The sequence below is a fragment of the Myotis brandtii genome, unplaced genomic scaffold (genome assembly GCF_000412655.1).
Source record: "Myotis brandtii unplaced genomic scaffold, ASM41265v1 scaffold456, whole genome shotgun sequence".
NCBI lineage: Eukaryota > Metazoa > Chordata > Mammalia > Chiroptera > Vespertilionidae > Myotis > Myotis brandtii.
In genome coordinates this window covers 3,575,669-3,589,055 of record NW_005367431.1, presented here as the reverse complement: position 1 = coordinate 3,589,055, position 13,387 = coordinate 3,575,669, and the positions used below count along the sequence as shown (strand labels likewise).

At 49.6% G+C, this 13,387-nt stretch overlaps 2 protein-coding genes across 2 annotated transcripts in view; one reads left to right on the top strand and one right to left on the bottom strand.

The window, feature by feature from the left end:
- The window catches only part of LOC102239622 (probable protein phosphatase DDB_G0282105), a 3,081-nt gene extending 2,288 nt beyond the window's left edge, over nt 1–793 (top strand). Inside the window, exon 3 of the mRNA XM_005875154.2 lies at nt 346–793. Coding sequence (XP_005875216.2) covers nt 346–582 — 237 coding nt within the window. The 3' untranslated portion in view covers nt 583–793. The remainder of the gene's footprint in view (nt 1–345) is intronic.
- Nucleotides 794–1,684: 891 nt separating this feature from the next.
- AIM1L (absent in melanoma 1-like) overlaps nt 1,685–13,387 on the bottom strand; it is a 25,363-nt gene continuing 13,660 nt past the window's right edge. Inside the window, exons 12-19 of the mRNA XM_014546758.1 lie at nt 12,923–12,961; nt 12,684–12,796; nt 8,561–8,690; nt 7,028–7,167; nt 6,523–6,646; nt 4,472–4,630; nt 1,971–2,130; nt 1,685–1,874 (exon numbers count right to left, since the gene is read on the bottom strand). Of these exons, the coding sequence (XP_014402244.1) occupies nt 1,786–1,874; nt 1,971–2,130; nt 4,472–4,630; nt 6,523–6,646; nt 7,028–7,167; nt 8,561–8,690; nt 12,684–12,796; nt 12,923–12,961 (954 nt within the window). The 3' untranslated portion in view covers nt 1,685–1,785. The remainder of the gene's footprint in view (nt 1,875–1,970; nt 2,131–4,471; nt 4,631–6,522; nt 6,647–7,027; nt 7,168–8,560; nt 8,691–12,683; nt 12,797–12,922; nt 12,962–13,387) is intronic.

Genomic DNA, 13,387 nt, shown 5'->3' with positions numbered 1-13,387 from the left:
CAACTGTAATGTGCTCTTCTCTCCATTCAGAATATGAGGAAACTGAGGCTCAGATAGGTTAAGCCTCTGGCCCAACTGGTAAGCTCAGGGGCCGGGGCCACAGCCTCCCCTGTCTTCCACATGCTGGAGGAGCTGGTGGTCTGGAGATGACAGGAAGGTTCTGTGGGAGGTGGGCTAGGGACTGTGTTAAGGCAGGAAGCAGCCAATCGTCTCCATGGGAACTGGTGGCAGACGTCATCATCATGGGACAGAGAAGTGAAGACTATTGTATTGGGTGGGGGATCTGTGTCTCTAAACAAACATGAGATTCAAAAGCCCCCTGAGCTTGCCCCACTTCTCTTGCAGATACAAAGTGGAATCTTGCAAAACATTTCCGCACCTGCCACTTCCACCACTTCCACCACCTCCTCCGCCTCCACCACCTCCACCTCTGCCACCACCTCCACTACCAGGGCTACCACCACCACCACCTTCGGCACCAAGAAAATCAAGGGCGGGGCCCCAGCACTCAGCAGCCTGGGCAGTGGCGGTGTCCTTATCTTCTTGGCCAACACCCTCCTCCAGCTCCTCCACCTCAGCTGAGGCGACAGGCATCAGCCCCAGCCCTGTGTCCTCTGAGACATGGCAAGAGAAACTCCCCATCCCCAGTCCTTGGGCGGGGTTGAGACCAGAGACCACCAGTTGTGGAAATTGACAGAAAGTTCCTTGGGGGCAATGGCCTACAGAGGGAGATACTGATGTGGAGGTGTTAGCATCACCCAGCTGGGGTCAATAAAGTTGTCCTGTACCTGGAGCTGGGGCCTGTGTGTGGTCATTGACATCAGGGGGCCCCAAACGCCAGGTTTGCAACAGCACCAAGGAGCCACTCAAGCCCCCATCAGCAGGAGGTGGTGCCAGGGAGCTCCCACCCCAGCTTCCCTGATCCAAAGTCCAAATGCTGAGGCTCCTGCCCTTGGGATCACCTTGCAGAGACCTGACATTTCCTCATCAGAATCCGCCCCTGGACCTGTGAGCTCCCTGAGGGAGGGGCCAAGGGGCTTGGTTCCTGTGTGTGTCCCCACAGCCCCTGCGTCTCACACACAGGCACACATTTCCTTAGTTCCTTCCCTGTTTAAAAATAAATTGGTCGTTGTGCTCCCCATGGGGGGTGGGGGGAGCATCAAAAACCCCATGCATGTTCCCACTAAGTGAGAAAGGTGCCAAACCTGGCTCAGAGCAGGTTCTCGGCACACATCATTTGGGGTAACTGCTTAAAAGTCCACACTCACGCCCTAACTGATTTGGCTCAGTGGATAGAGCGTCGGCCTGCGGACAGGGTCCCAGCCAGGTCCCCCTTGGTTGCGGGCACATCCCCAGTGGGGAGTGTGCAGGAGGCAGCTGATAGATGTTTCTCTCTCATCGATGTTTCTGGCTCTCTATCCCTCTCCCTTCCTCTCTGTCAAAGATCAATAAAATATTTTTTAAAAAAATCAATAAAATATATTTAAAAAAAAAAAGTCCACACTCGCCAGTTAGTAAGTCTGGACCCAGGGCTCCCTCTGGTGGCAGAGGGAGGCCTTACATTTGAGCCCCAGACAAGCTGGGAGGGAAGAAGTCAGCCTGGATGTAGGGTGACCAAGGCAGGTGAAGGAATCCTCACCCCACTTCCAAGTACCAAGTGCACAGAGAGGAGGCTACCCAGCAGGATATTAGAAAACAACTCATGTTACACAACAACAATAGCAACAAACACTTATAAAAACATTTCATCCCCGAGAAAGCCTCCAGGCCTGGGAGGGTGGGGTGTCAGAGCACATGAACAGTCCAGATCTGGGAAGCCCTGTCCTTGGTCGGCTCCCACAGCACCACATGGTCCCGGTCGTAGCCCCGGCCACCTGGGGAGGAGCAAGAGATGGGGAGACAGTTGGTCAGAGCAAGCTGGGGACTCCCCTGCCCGCAGGTGCCTTCTCCCGCACACATCCCCACCTTACCCTTCACATCCAGGATCCGACCTTCAAACATCTGGCTGCAGATGTGGCCCAAGTCGTTGATGCTCCATGTCTGACGGGGCAGGCGGCTCTCGGCCCACAGCACCACCTTGGAGCCTGCGCTGGGGGGCCCGATCACCTGCAGGCTCATGGTGGGGGCCACCTGAGGCCCCAGGAGGTCATCAGGCACTGTTACTTTCCACAGGGACCCCACCAAAGAAAGACGCCCCCGGCACACCCCGCTTTAAGTCCTTATGGATTGTGACCCTGGGCAAATCTCTTAATCTTCCTAAACGTTGGTTTCCTTGGAGATGGGAATCCCTGGTGCTGGTTGTTGTGAGGGTGAGAAATCCTAAAAGGGCTGGACAAATATTCGTTCCTCCAGGAAACCTTCCACGACTGACTCCCAAAACACAGGCTTTCACATCAGACAAGCCTCCACAGACACACTGATGGGCTGTGTGACATGCTCCATGTCTGACGGGGCAGGCGGCTCTCGGCCCACAGCACCACCTTGGAGCCTGCGCTGGGGGGCCCGATCACCTGCAGGCTCATGGTGGGGGCCACCTGAGGCCCCAGGAGGTCATCAGGCACTGTTCCTCTCCACAGGGACCCCACCAAAGAAAGACACCCCCGGCACACCCCGCTTTAAGTCCTTATGGATTATGACCCTGGGCAAATCTCTTAATCCTCCTAAAGGTTGGTTTCCTTGGAGATGGGAATCCCTGAGTGCTGGTTGTTGTGAGGGTGAGAAATGATAAAAGGGCTGGACAAATATTCGTTCCTCCAGGAAACGGGTCTCACGCGAGTTTGCGTGCTGGGTCACTAGTCTATATTATAAAAGGCCAGTGGCTGTAACGCTGTAACGCTGTAACAACCAAACGATCGGTCACCAGGAGGTGCATTGATGGGTCTCACAGCGTGGCAGGTCTCAGTCTCGCCGGCACGGTGGATCTAGGGCTGTGGTTCTCAACCTTCTGGCCCTTTAAATACAGTTCCTCATGCTGTGACCCCAACCATAAAATTATTTTCGTTGCTACTTCATAACTGTAATGTTGCTACTGTTATGAATCGTAATGTAAATATCTGATATGCAGGATGGTCTTAGGCGACCCCTGTGAAAGGGTCGTTCGACCACCAAAGGGGTCGCGACCCACAGGTTGAGAACCGCTGCTCTAAGGATTAAAGAGGTGTGCATGTGAAGGGCTTCGCATGGCACCTGGTACATAGTGTTCCCTTTCATTCTGACTCAAAGACAAACCCTTTTAATAGCCTGTAAGGACCTGCACTCCCATACCCTTTCTGATACCATCTGCTACTCCTTTCTCAACTCACTTCACTCTAGTCATTCAGGCGGCCTTGCTGGTCCTAGAAAATGCCAGGCATGTTCCTACCTCAGGGCCTTTGCACTTACAGTTCCCTCTACTTGGAACATTCTTCCCTCAGGTACCTGCATGGCTGCCTCCTTCGAACGTCATCGTCCCAGAAAGGGCTCTCCTTGTCAGAGCTGCCGATATTTCCTATTCCTTTTACTCGTTTATTTTTTCTCTATTGCAGCAATTTTCAACCAGTGTGTCGCAAGAATTTTTAAAACATGCAATACCTGACTATTTAGTCAGGGGCACTGACCTCCTTTCCCTTAGGTTGTCAAATAAAAAATGACAACAGCCAACACAGCAATAGCCATCTGGTGTGAATGCCCGGTCTTAAACCATAAATATATAGATCATATAATAGAGTTGCATCTTATTGGTCAGGCCACATAATTAGGTTGCCTTCGATTGGCCAATTCTTGATACCAGAAACCCTTATATACAAGTATAGGCACCTGTGTTGTTGTTTTTTTAAAAGTCACTTTGGAGCAAAAAGGATAGGTAATTACTATTATTATTATTTGTTGGTAAATCAATCAAAATGATATCTATTTTTTGTCAGATCAGCAAAACTTATATTTTTTGGTGTGCCACAGAATTTTAGTAATTAGCTTATGTTGTGCCATGAGATGAAAAAGGTTGAAAATCGCTGTTCTGTTGCATCATCTAAGGTGCTAAGGTATTTTACTCATTTAAGTTGTTTCTGCCACTCCCCAGGAGGATGTACGCTTCAGGAGGGCAAGCGTCGTTTCTGTCTTCCCAAGGCTGTATTCCCAGCACCTAGAACAAGGCCTGGTACGCAATAGGTGCTCAGGAAATGTTTGTGGAGTGAATCTATCGTTATTACTAGGACCCAAGTTCTGTCACAGGACATCAGAGCTGGGAAGTCCCTTAGAAGCATCTGGTTCAATGCCCTTGTTTTGCAGATGAGGGACCGAGGCCCAGAGAAGAGGATAAATTGCCCAGGGGTGGATGCACAGCCTGCATTCTCCACTCCCAGGGTCTTGGTGTCTGAGTGTGTGTCTCTCTGACCCCGGGTGGGTCCTGTTACTGGCTGAGCTGGCACTACCCACGGTGAGTCTGTGAATGCCGGGGGCCCTGGTGTCCCTGTCTCAGCCACCAAACCAGTACCTGGTTCTTCAGCAGCCCATCTTCGTAGTACCAGACGCAGCTACCTCCAGCTCCCGGTTCAGCAACCACCACACGGCCCGCCTTCATGTCTTCCACATGGTCTGGCACTGCCAGGAACCCCTCCAGTGCCACATTCCAGAGGCGGAAATAAGCCCGGCGCTGGGGAGTGGAGGGAGCTGAGAGTCAGGGCTCCTGGGTTAGAGATGCTCCCCGCTGGGCTCCCAACACCCATAATTCTGGACCCTCCGGTATCCCAACCGCCAAAGCCCTCATTCCTGCCCCTAAGCCACCCTTGGCCCTCCTTGAAGTCTCCCCTTGTTTCCCACACAAATTCCAAAGCCCCATCCGGAGCACACATCCACACCCATACAGTCCCATGTCCACAGATACCCACAGACGTGTGCAGAGGGACACGCTGGCAGACACACCCAAGGTCCACGTGGTTGCACAGAAGTTTGCAGCAGAGACAAACACACAGATACTCAGAGCCAGGCAGACTCACACATCCCAACCGATGCACGGGTCCCCCAGCCTACTCGGCACCGGGCACGTGTGTTTGCTAAGAGGATGGATGCATGTAGGTCTTCAGACGTGCACACACGCCCCCACTAAAGAGGAACCATGGGCGGCAGACACTGCCCTGTCTGTTATCAGGTCAGGCTCTGCCTCAAATCGGCGAGGACCTCGGGTATTGGTGATGGCCGTAACAGTAACAGAATCACAGCTAGTGTCTGTTGGGTGTTTACCCACTCAAGCACTGTACTAAGGACTTAACATACATTATTTTTCTTCAGTCCTCAAACCAACTCCATCGTATGTATGACCCCCATTTTAAAGATGAGGAAACTGAGGTCCATGGAAGTACAGTACTTGCCCAAGATTGCAGAGCAAATCCTTGTCCACTTCTCTGGGCCTTTCTTTCCCCACCTGTAAAATGCAGGCGTTGGAGATAGTCTCCGGATTTCTTCTAGCACTGGCGTTCTAAGAGTCTGCGAACGTGGGGACCACACAATATCCTCGCACAAAGACACGCGCACTCTCAACAGGGGCACAGGCACGTGTAGTCATAAACACACACACCACAGGTCACCAACACAGACACACGGACACAAATGACTGCACAGACACAGAAACACCCTCAGACAGCACATGCACACACACAGAACCCAGGGCCACGCCTCCGCATTAACGCACATGTAAGAAATCAGACACATGGCCAGACATGTGGAATCAGTGCTGCCCAAAGTGAGGTGTGCTTACTACATGAGATAATTTTTAGTCCTGCATGGATAAACCTATGGTTAAAAATTTAATGGCAGCCCTAGCTGGTTTGGCTCAGTGGATAGAGCTTCAGCCAGCAGACTAAAGGGTCCCGGGTTTGACTCCAGTCAAGAGCACATGCCCAGGTTGCGGGCTCAATCCCTAGTCGGGGGCATACAGGAGGCAGCCAATCAATGATTCTTTCTCATCATTGATGTTTCTATCTCTCTCTCCCTCTCCCTTCCTCTCTGAAATCAATAAAAATATATTCTAAAAAAAATTTAGTCCTAGCTGGTTTGGCTCAGCGGATAGAGTGTCGGCCTGCGGACTGAAGGGTCCCAGGTTCTATTCTGGTCAAGGGCATGTACCTGGGTTGCGGGCACATCCCCAGTAGGGGGCGTGCAAGAGGCAGCTGAATCGATGTTTCTAACTCTATTCCTCTCCCTCTCTCTTCCTCTCTGTAAAAAATCAATAAAATATATTTTTAAAAAAATTTAATGGCAGTAAAAAGATTTTTAGTGGTAATGTATTTATTATATTTCCTATTAATGAAAAATCATCCATCCACATCAAACTCATGATTTTATGACTATTATTTCTTAGGATAAGGATAGAGTAGGAAAAAATGGTGCTGATTTAGAAAAAAATATTAAGTAGATAATAGTTCAAGAGGAAGGACGATGTGGCGAAATTGTGACAAAAGCACACAAATGCTGAGTGTGGGAAATACACAGATAGACACACCCCCAGACAGGCCGTCATGGACACACTCAACCTGACATGCTACCCACCTGCTTGATGGGGTAGAGGGAGCCCACCCTCTGGGTCCCGCTGTAGGTCAGCCAGTTCGTGATCTCGCAGCTGCCCACCAGCCACTGGCGGCCCCGGAAGTCGCTGTGTTCACACAGCACCCAGCTGGGCCCAGCAAGTGCCAGAGACAGACAGACAGACAGACAGACAGACAGAAAGGTGGAGGAGAAGGCACGAAGGTCAGAACTTTCTTCACCTCCCTTCCTCTGCTGCTGGGACTCCTCTGCCTGGGGTTAGGGTCCCGAGGTGAGAGAGGGAGGCTGGGAAGTAGACTGAGGTTTGCAGGGCAGAGGAGGGTCCTGAAGAGCCCCTTCCCCCCTGGGCTGAGGTCCCAGCCTGAGAATCAATGACCCTCCTCAGTCCACCTCTCCCTCCCTCCTGGCTGGGAGGGAGCCCACCCTCTGAGTCCCCTCAGGGAAGAAACCTGGAACCAGCCTTCACTTACTAACAGCCTCCCACCCTCTGTTCTCCCCACAACCCACTCACGTGCCCCCCTGGATCCGCACGGACAGCACGTGGTTGTTGAAACCCTCGGCTTGGAGACTCCGCACCTCTCCATTGAGCTCAATCTCCTTCCCCTCGAAGCACTCCAGTCCGTACAGAAAAATGGAGGGCTCTGAAAAGTGCTGGGGGTCCGGGGCATTGGGAAAGGTTGAAACCATGGCAGCCCTGGCCCCAGACTCAGCCCCTTGACTCCCAGATGGGTACTCAGGCCTTCTTCCCTCCTGAGCTGCACCCCACAGGGCTCCTGACTCCTGCACACTGCTGGACTCTCAGATATAGCACGTGCCAGACTAGGCCCCCCAATGCCCCTCAGCCCGTCTCCCCAGTAAATGGCACTTCTAAGAATAGTATACTAATAATACTGTTAATTATAGTAGTTCTCATATATGTGAGGCTTATCCCAGATTCTGTGCTAAGCACGTTACCTGATCTCATTCTAACTTCTCAACAACCCTATAAGGTAGGTGCTGCTATCATCCCTGCTTAGCAGAGGGGAAACTGAGGAGGGAGATTAAACCCCCGAAGCTGGGCTTCAGAACCAGGACTATCTGCCTTCAGAGCCCAGATAGTAGTTGTAAAGAACTCGGACTCAGGAGCTGGGCTGCCTCAGGGAGAACCTGGCTCTGCCTGTTACCAGCCGTGTGTGCCTCAGTTTTCACATCTGGAAAAGGGAGATGGGAATAGTAACAAACCGTATAGGGTTGTGGTGAGGACTGAATGCCTTAGTATATAGTATATGGAGAACCTTTAAAACAAATATATATATATATATATATTCAGAGAGGAAGGGAGAGAGAGATATAGAAACATCAATGATGAGAGAGAATCATTGATCAGCTGCCTCCTGCACAGCCCACACTGCGGATCACAACCTGGGCATGTGCCCTGATTGGGAGTCGAACCCCGCCTTCCTTGTCCATAGGTTGACACTCAATCACTGAGCCACGCCGGCCGGCTGAAAAGCCTTTTTTAAAGCCGGGAGCACGGGCTTTGAGCATGGTGTGTGCTCAGTGAACCTCAGCTGCTCGGCCCGTGCAGCCACTGCTGGCCCACCCCGGGCTGGTCACCAAGTCCTACAGGCTGAGCTCTTTAATGGGGCCCGGGTCACTTCTCTCCATCTGGTCCAGGACATCATGACTTATTCTGGCTCACTGTCTTGACCCACCCCTGTCTTATAACAGTCTTGTAACAGTATTATACTGTCTTAACCCCACTGCCTTGACCCACCCCTCTGCTCCCCGCACGACAGCAGAGCCATCTTGTGACCCTGGGTTTCTTGAAGGTGGGGCTGTGCCCGAGTTATGTCATTGTTCCCAGGACCTATCTTGGCAGGTACTCGATAAATCTCTAGTAAGTTGAACTGGCTTTGAAGCCCTGGGGTTAGGGGGACCTGGGGAAGTTCTGGGGAAGACAGGATCCAAGCCCCAGCAGCCCACTGCACAGAGAAGAGGCCTGGGACACCCCTAGCAGCACCCCCTGCCTCAGGGACTGCCTGGAACGAACAGGGGTACTCACCAGGGGTACCTTCCTGAGGGAGCCCAGGACTGTGGAGGCCAGACAGCCCATGGCTGTGAGAGTGGGGAACTCGCCCTCGGAGAGAATGTGCTGGTCACCCTCAAAGTTCTTCTCATCAAACAGGATCCAGCTGGGGAGGGGGAAGTGGGGACATGAGTGGGTGGGGATTTGAGCCTGCCCAGGCCTGAGATACAGCAGAGAGGATGCAGACTTGATCATGACCCCCTGACCCAGGGAAGCCAAGGATGAACAGGCACTGCAGCAGCAGTGACTAAGGTCAGACTTTAAAAAGGACTGACTGAAGGTATGCTGCCCCTAAGAAGGGAAAGTTGGTAACATCAAGCAAAACCATACATACAGTTAGTCAGTAATCTTATCTCTTGGAATCAATCCAAGGACCCCCTCCAAAAACATAAAATGACACATGCACACACGACCACTCATTACAGCACTGTTTGCAATGGCAAAAAGTGGAGGCAGCCCGAATGTCCATCAGTAGGGGATTGGTTGAATACACTCAGAATGTGGAGTAGAGCCCTAGCCAGTTTGGCTCAGTGGATAGAGCGTCAGCCTACGGACTGAAGGGTCCCAGGTTCAATTCCGGTCCAGGGCACATGCGGACTTACTCCCCAGTGTGGGGCATGTGGGGGCAGCCAATCAATGATTCTCTCTCATCATTGATGTTTCTCTCTCTCTCCCTCTTCCTTCCTCTCTGAAATCAATTTTTTAAAAGGAAAAGAATGTGGAGTATAATATAGCAGTAAAAAGGAATGAGGATGATCTCTTAAAGATATATAAAGTGATTTAGAAAGTTTTACGTAATTTTATGAATGTATATTTACTTATATCTTCAAAATGAAACAATGAATGAGTAAACTAAACACCAAAAATAATCTTCTACAGGGGAGGGAGGGGGAAAGGTGGCAGGGACAGACAGAAGCTGATGTCTTTTTTTTTGTTCTTGTTGTTTTTTAAAGATATTTAAATGTAGCCCGGCCTGTGTAGCTCAGCGGTTGAACGTGGAACCAAGAGGCCATCAGTCAGGGTACATGCTCAGGTTGCGGGCTCCATCCCCTGTGGGGGGCATGCAGGAGGCAGCTGATTGATGAAGTTTCTCTCTCATTGATGTTTCTATCTCTCTATCCCCCTCCCTTCCGCTCTCCTTGTTGTTTTTTAAAGATATTTAAATGTAGCCCGGCCTGTGTAGCTCAGCGGTTGAACGTGGAACCAAGAGGCCATCAGTCAGGGTACATGCTCAGGTTGTGGGCTCCATCCCCTGTGGGGGGCATGCAGGAGGCAGCTGATTGATGAAGTTTCTCTCTCATTGATGTTTCTATCTCTCTATCCCACTCCCTTCCGCTCTCTCTAAAAAAGCAATAAAGTATATTTTTTTAAAAAGATATTTAAATATATATTTATTAATTTCAGAGAGAAAGGACAGGAACACTGTAAATATGTTGTGTAATTAAAAACAGAATTGAATAAAAATGAAAAATATTCCTAAAGATTAAAATAAATATAAAATAAATGAACCTAACTTTATATCAGAAAATCCACACATGATTTCAGATGTCTTAAAAATACAATATTTTGTACATGCCGAATGGGATACAGGTGAATGTCCTGAGGACAAAAAGAACCACATAGAAACCTCAAACAGCATTCACTGTTTTTTACTGTTAGTAGTAATATTAATATTATAATTTTAAAACATTTAGCATGCAGATTTTGGTCTCTAAATAGTATTTCCTACTAAAAGGAGCCAGAGTTCCTTGGGAAATGGCTGATTCCAAATTGGGGGAGGGGGAGGAAGGCAAAATTGCCCTGGAGCATCTTATTGTATCAGAAAAACAAGGAAGTTATTTTTAAAAAAAACTATTGGGATCATATGAAAAGAACCCAGGAGGCCATTTGTAGGGGTTCCCGTTTGCCAGAAATGGAACAATTTTAGCACACAAAAGAACAGTGACTCCAATGGATTGAAGTGTTTCAAATACATAAAAATCCATGAGTTCACAGCGATACTTTAAAAAAAATCTTCATTGGTCAGCTTTGGAGGTTGCTAGAGCACCAATTCAGAAATTATTCTGAAAATTTATCAAGAGAAAGGGGCGAACATTCTTCCTTGAGGAAAATCAAACTGCCTTTTTTTGTATAGGTAAACAAATAGATGAAAAGGGAAATTCTTTGTATTCCAGCTAAACTATGTAGAAAGCATAACAAAAATTAGAAAATCATCATTTTGGCCCTAACTGGTTTGGTTCAGTGGTTAGAGCATTGGCCCATGGACTGATGGGTCTCGGGTTCAATTCCAGTAAAGGGCACATACCTCAGTTGGAGGCTAGATCCCCTCTGGGGCTCGTGCAGGGGTTTTTTCAAACAAATAAATGGTATAAAACAAAATGAAGAGGAGGGGGGCTTGTTATACACTAGAGACCAAATTGGCCCAATAGGGGGGGGGGGGCGGGAGGATATATCCTAGGATGAGGATTAACAAAAAAGAAAAAGAAAAGCATCATTTTGTAACTTCTAAAGAAGTAATGGATCTAGGCAATTTTCATCAATGGATACTAAAACCATTAGGTGAATGGGAAATGGGAAATCTTATGATGTTGGGATCTTAATATCTTACAAGTGGGATAAGCAGCCCTAGCCAGTTTGGCTCAGTGGATAGAACATCAGGCTGCGGCCCGAAGGGTCCCGAGCTCAATTCCCATGAAGGGTATGTACCTCGGTTGCGGGCTCCTCCCCAGTCTGGGCCCTGGTCAGCAGGGCTCGTACAGGAGTCAACCAATCGATGTGAGAGAAACACATCGATGTTTCTCTCTATCTTTCCCTCTCCCACTCTCAGGTGAGAATTTAGAAGAAAAAAAAAAAAAGTGGGACAAGCAGACACAGGTCTCCTGATGCTATGCAATGAGAAGTACACAATGCCATCTAACATCCTCAATCTCATCAAGCCCCCCTACCTGCCAGTTTACAGGAAATGTGCGGCACAGAGGAACAAGTTAAAAGACACCCCGAAGAAGCAATCAGCCAAATACAGATGATAGGAAACGTAAAGGGCAAATTACGGGTTTTTTTCAAACAAATAAATGGTATAAAACAAAATGAAGAGGAGGGGGGCTTGTTATACACTAGAGACCAAATTGGCCCAATGTAATGTGTGGATCCTGTTTGGATCCTGAGAAAAACAAACCAAGTTTAAAAAGCATTGTTTGAGACGACAGGAGAAATTTAAACATGGACTGGGTATTAGATATTAATTATTGTTAATTTTATTAGATGCTATAATAACTTGTGTTTATATGTGTGTATGAGGGAGGGGTCCTTTCTTATTAGAGATACATGTGGAAGTATTTACCTGTGAAATTTTATGTTGGGCCTGGAATTTTAAATACCCCACTAAAAAAAAAAGGCAGAGGGACGGATGAAACAAGATTGGGGTTCTTTATACTATACTAACTAGTAGTTTTACATTTCCATTAAAACTTCATTTTGCTTTGTTTAAGATTGAATGCTTTGGGACAGAATAGCTAATTTTAAGGAAGTCAGAGTAAGGACATCATCCTATATAATAGAAGCCTAATATGCTAAGTGTCCAGTCGTCCATTCAACCAATCAAAGCGTAATATGCTAATAATATACTAAGGCCATTCAACCACTTGCTATGATGTGCACTGACCACCAGGGGGCAGATGCTCCAACTGGTAGGTTAGCTTGCTGCTGGGGTCTGGCTGATCGGGACTGAGCAAGACGGGCCAGACACGCCCTGGAGCCCTCCCGCGGTCCCTCCCCAGATGGCCAACCTCCCACATCTCTCCCCGGCCCCAATCGTGCACTGGTGGGGTCCCTCAGCCTGGCCTGTGCCCTCTCACAATCCGGGACCCCTTGGGGGATGTTGGAGAGCTGGTTTTGGCCCAATCCTGCAGGCCAGGCCGAGGAACCCCACTGGTGCACAAATTCGTGCACCAGGCCTCTAGTTTGAAATAAAGGCCCTCTTCCTGCAGCCTGGATTTCCAAACTGAGTGAAACGCTTCAGGGCAGGTTCGTCCTGTCTCTGTCTCCGCACTCACCCCCAGCACCTCCAAGCCTCCTCCCTCACCCTCTCCTACATCCTCACCTGCCACCGTGCACTCGGCAGGACTGGGGCTGGAAAGAGGCGGGCAGAGAGGCCTGGTCATCCTCGAAGGAGATGTGGTCTCCCAGGAAGTCGGGGCCCGAGAAAAGCTGAATCTGAGGGCAGAGACGGGAATAGAGGAGAGTGAAGGAGGGGCGATGGAGTGAGCGGATTGAAGGGGGAACAGGGAGAGAGGTTTGCATTGAGGGAAGAGGAGGCTTAGGGCCCCACCAGCTCCTCACCTTAGAGATAAAGTGCAGATTTTGCTCCTCGACCTGAAGGGAGAGACCAAAGTTTCAGAGCTTAAGGAGGGTACCGGCCGCTACCCTCAGTTCCTCTGGTTTCAAAACCCCCAACACCAGCTGGGCCAGCGTGACTCAGTGGTTGAGTGTCAACCTATGAACCAGGAGGTCATGGTTGGATTCCCGGTCAGGGCACATGCCTGGGTTGCGGGCTCCATTCCCAGTGTGGGGCATGCAGGAGGCAGCCCATCAATGATTCTCTCTCATTGTTGATGTCTCTATCTCTCTCTCCCTCTCCCTTCCTCTCTCAAATCAATGAAAATAAAAAAATAAAATAAATTCCCAACCCCAGCCTTAGCTCTCCCAAGTTTGAATCTGCATTAGCCCCGCCCTCCTCGGAGGCCCCCCCGCCCCCCCTCCGCGCAGCTCGGAGCAGGGTCCCTCCGGCACCAGAGCTGAGGTGGG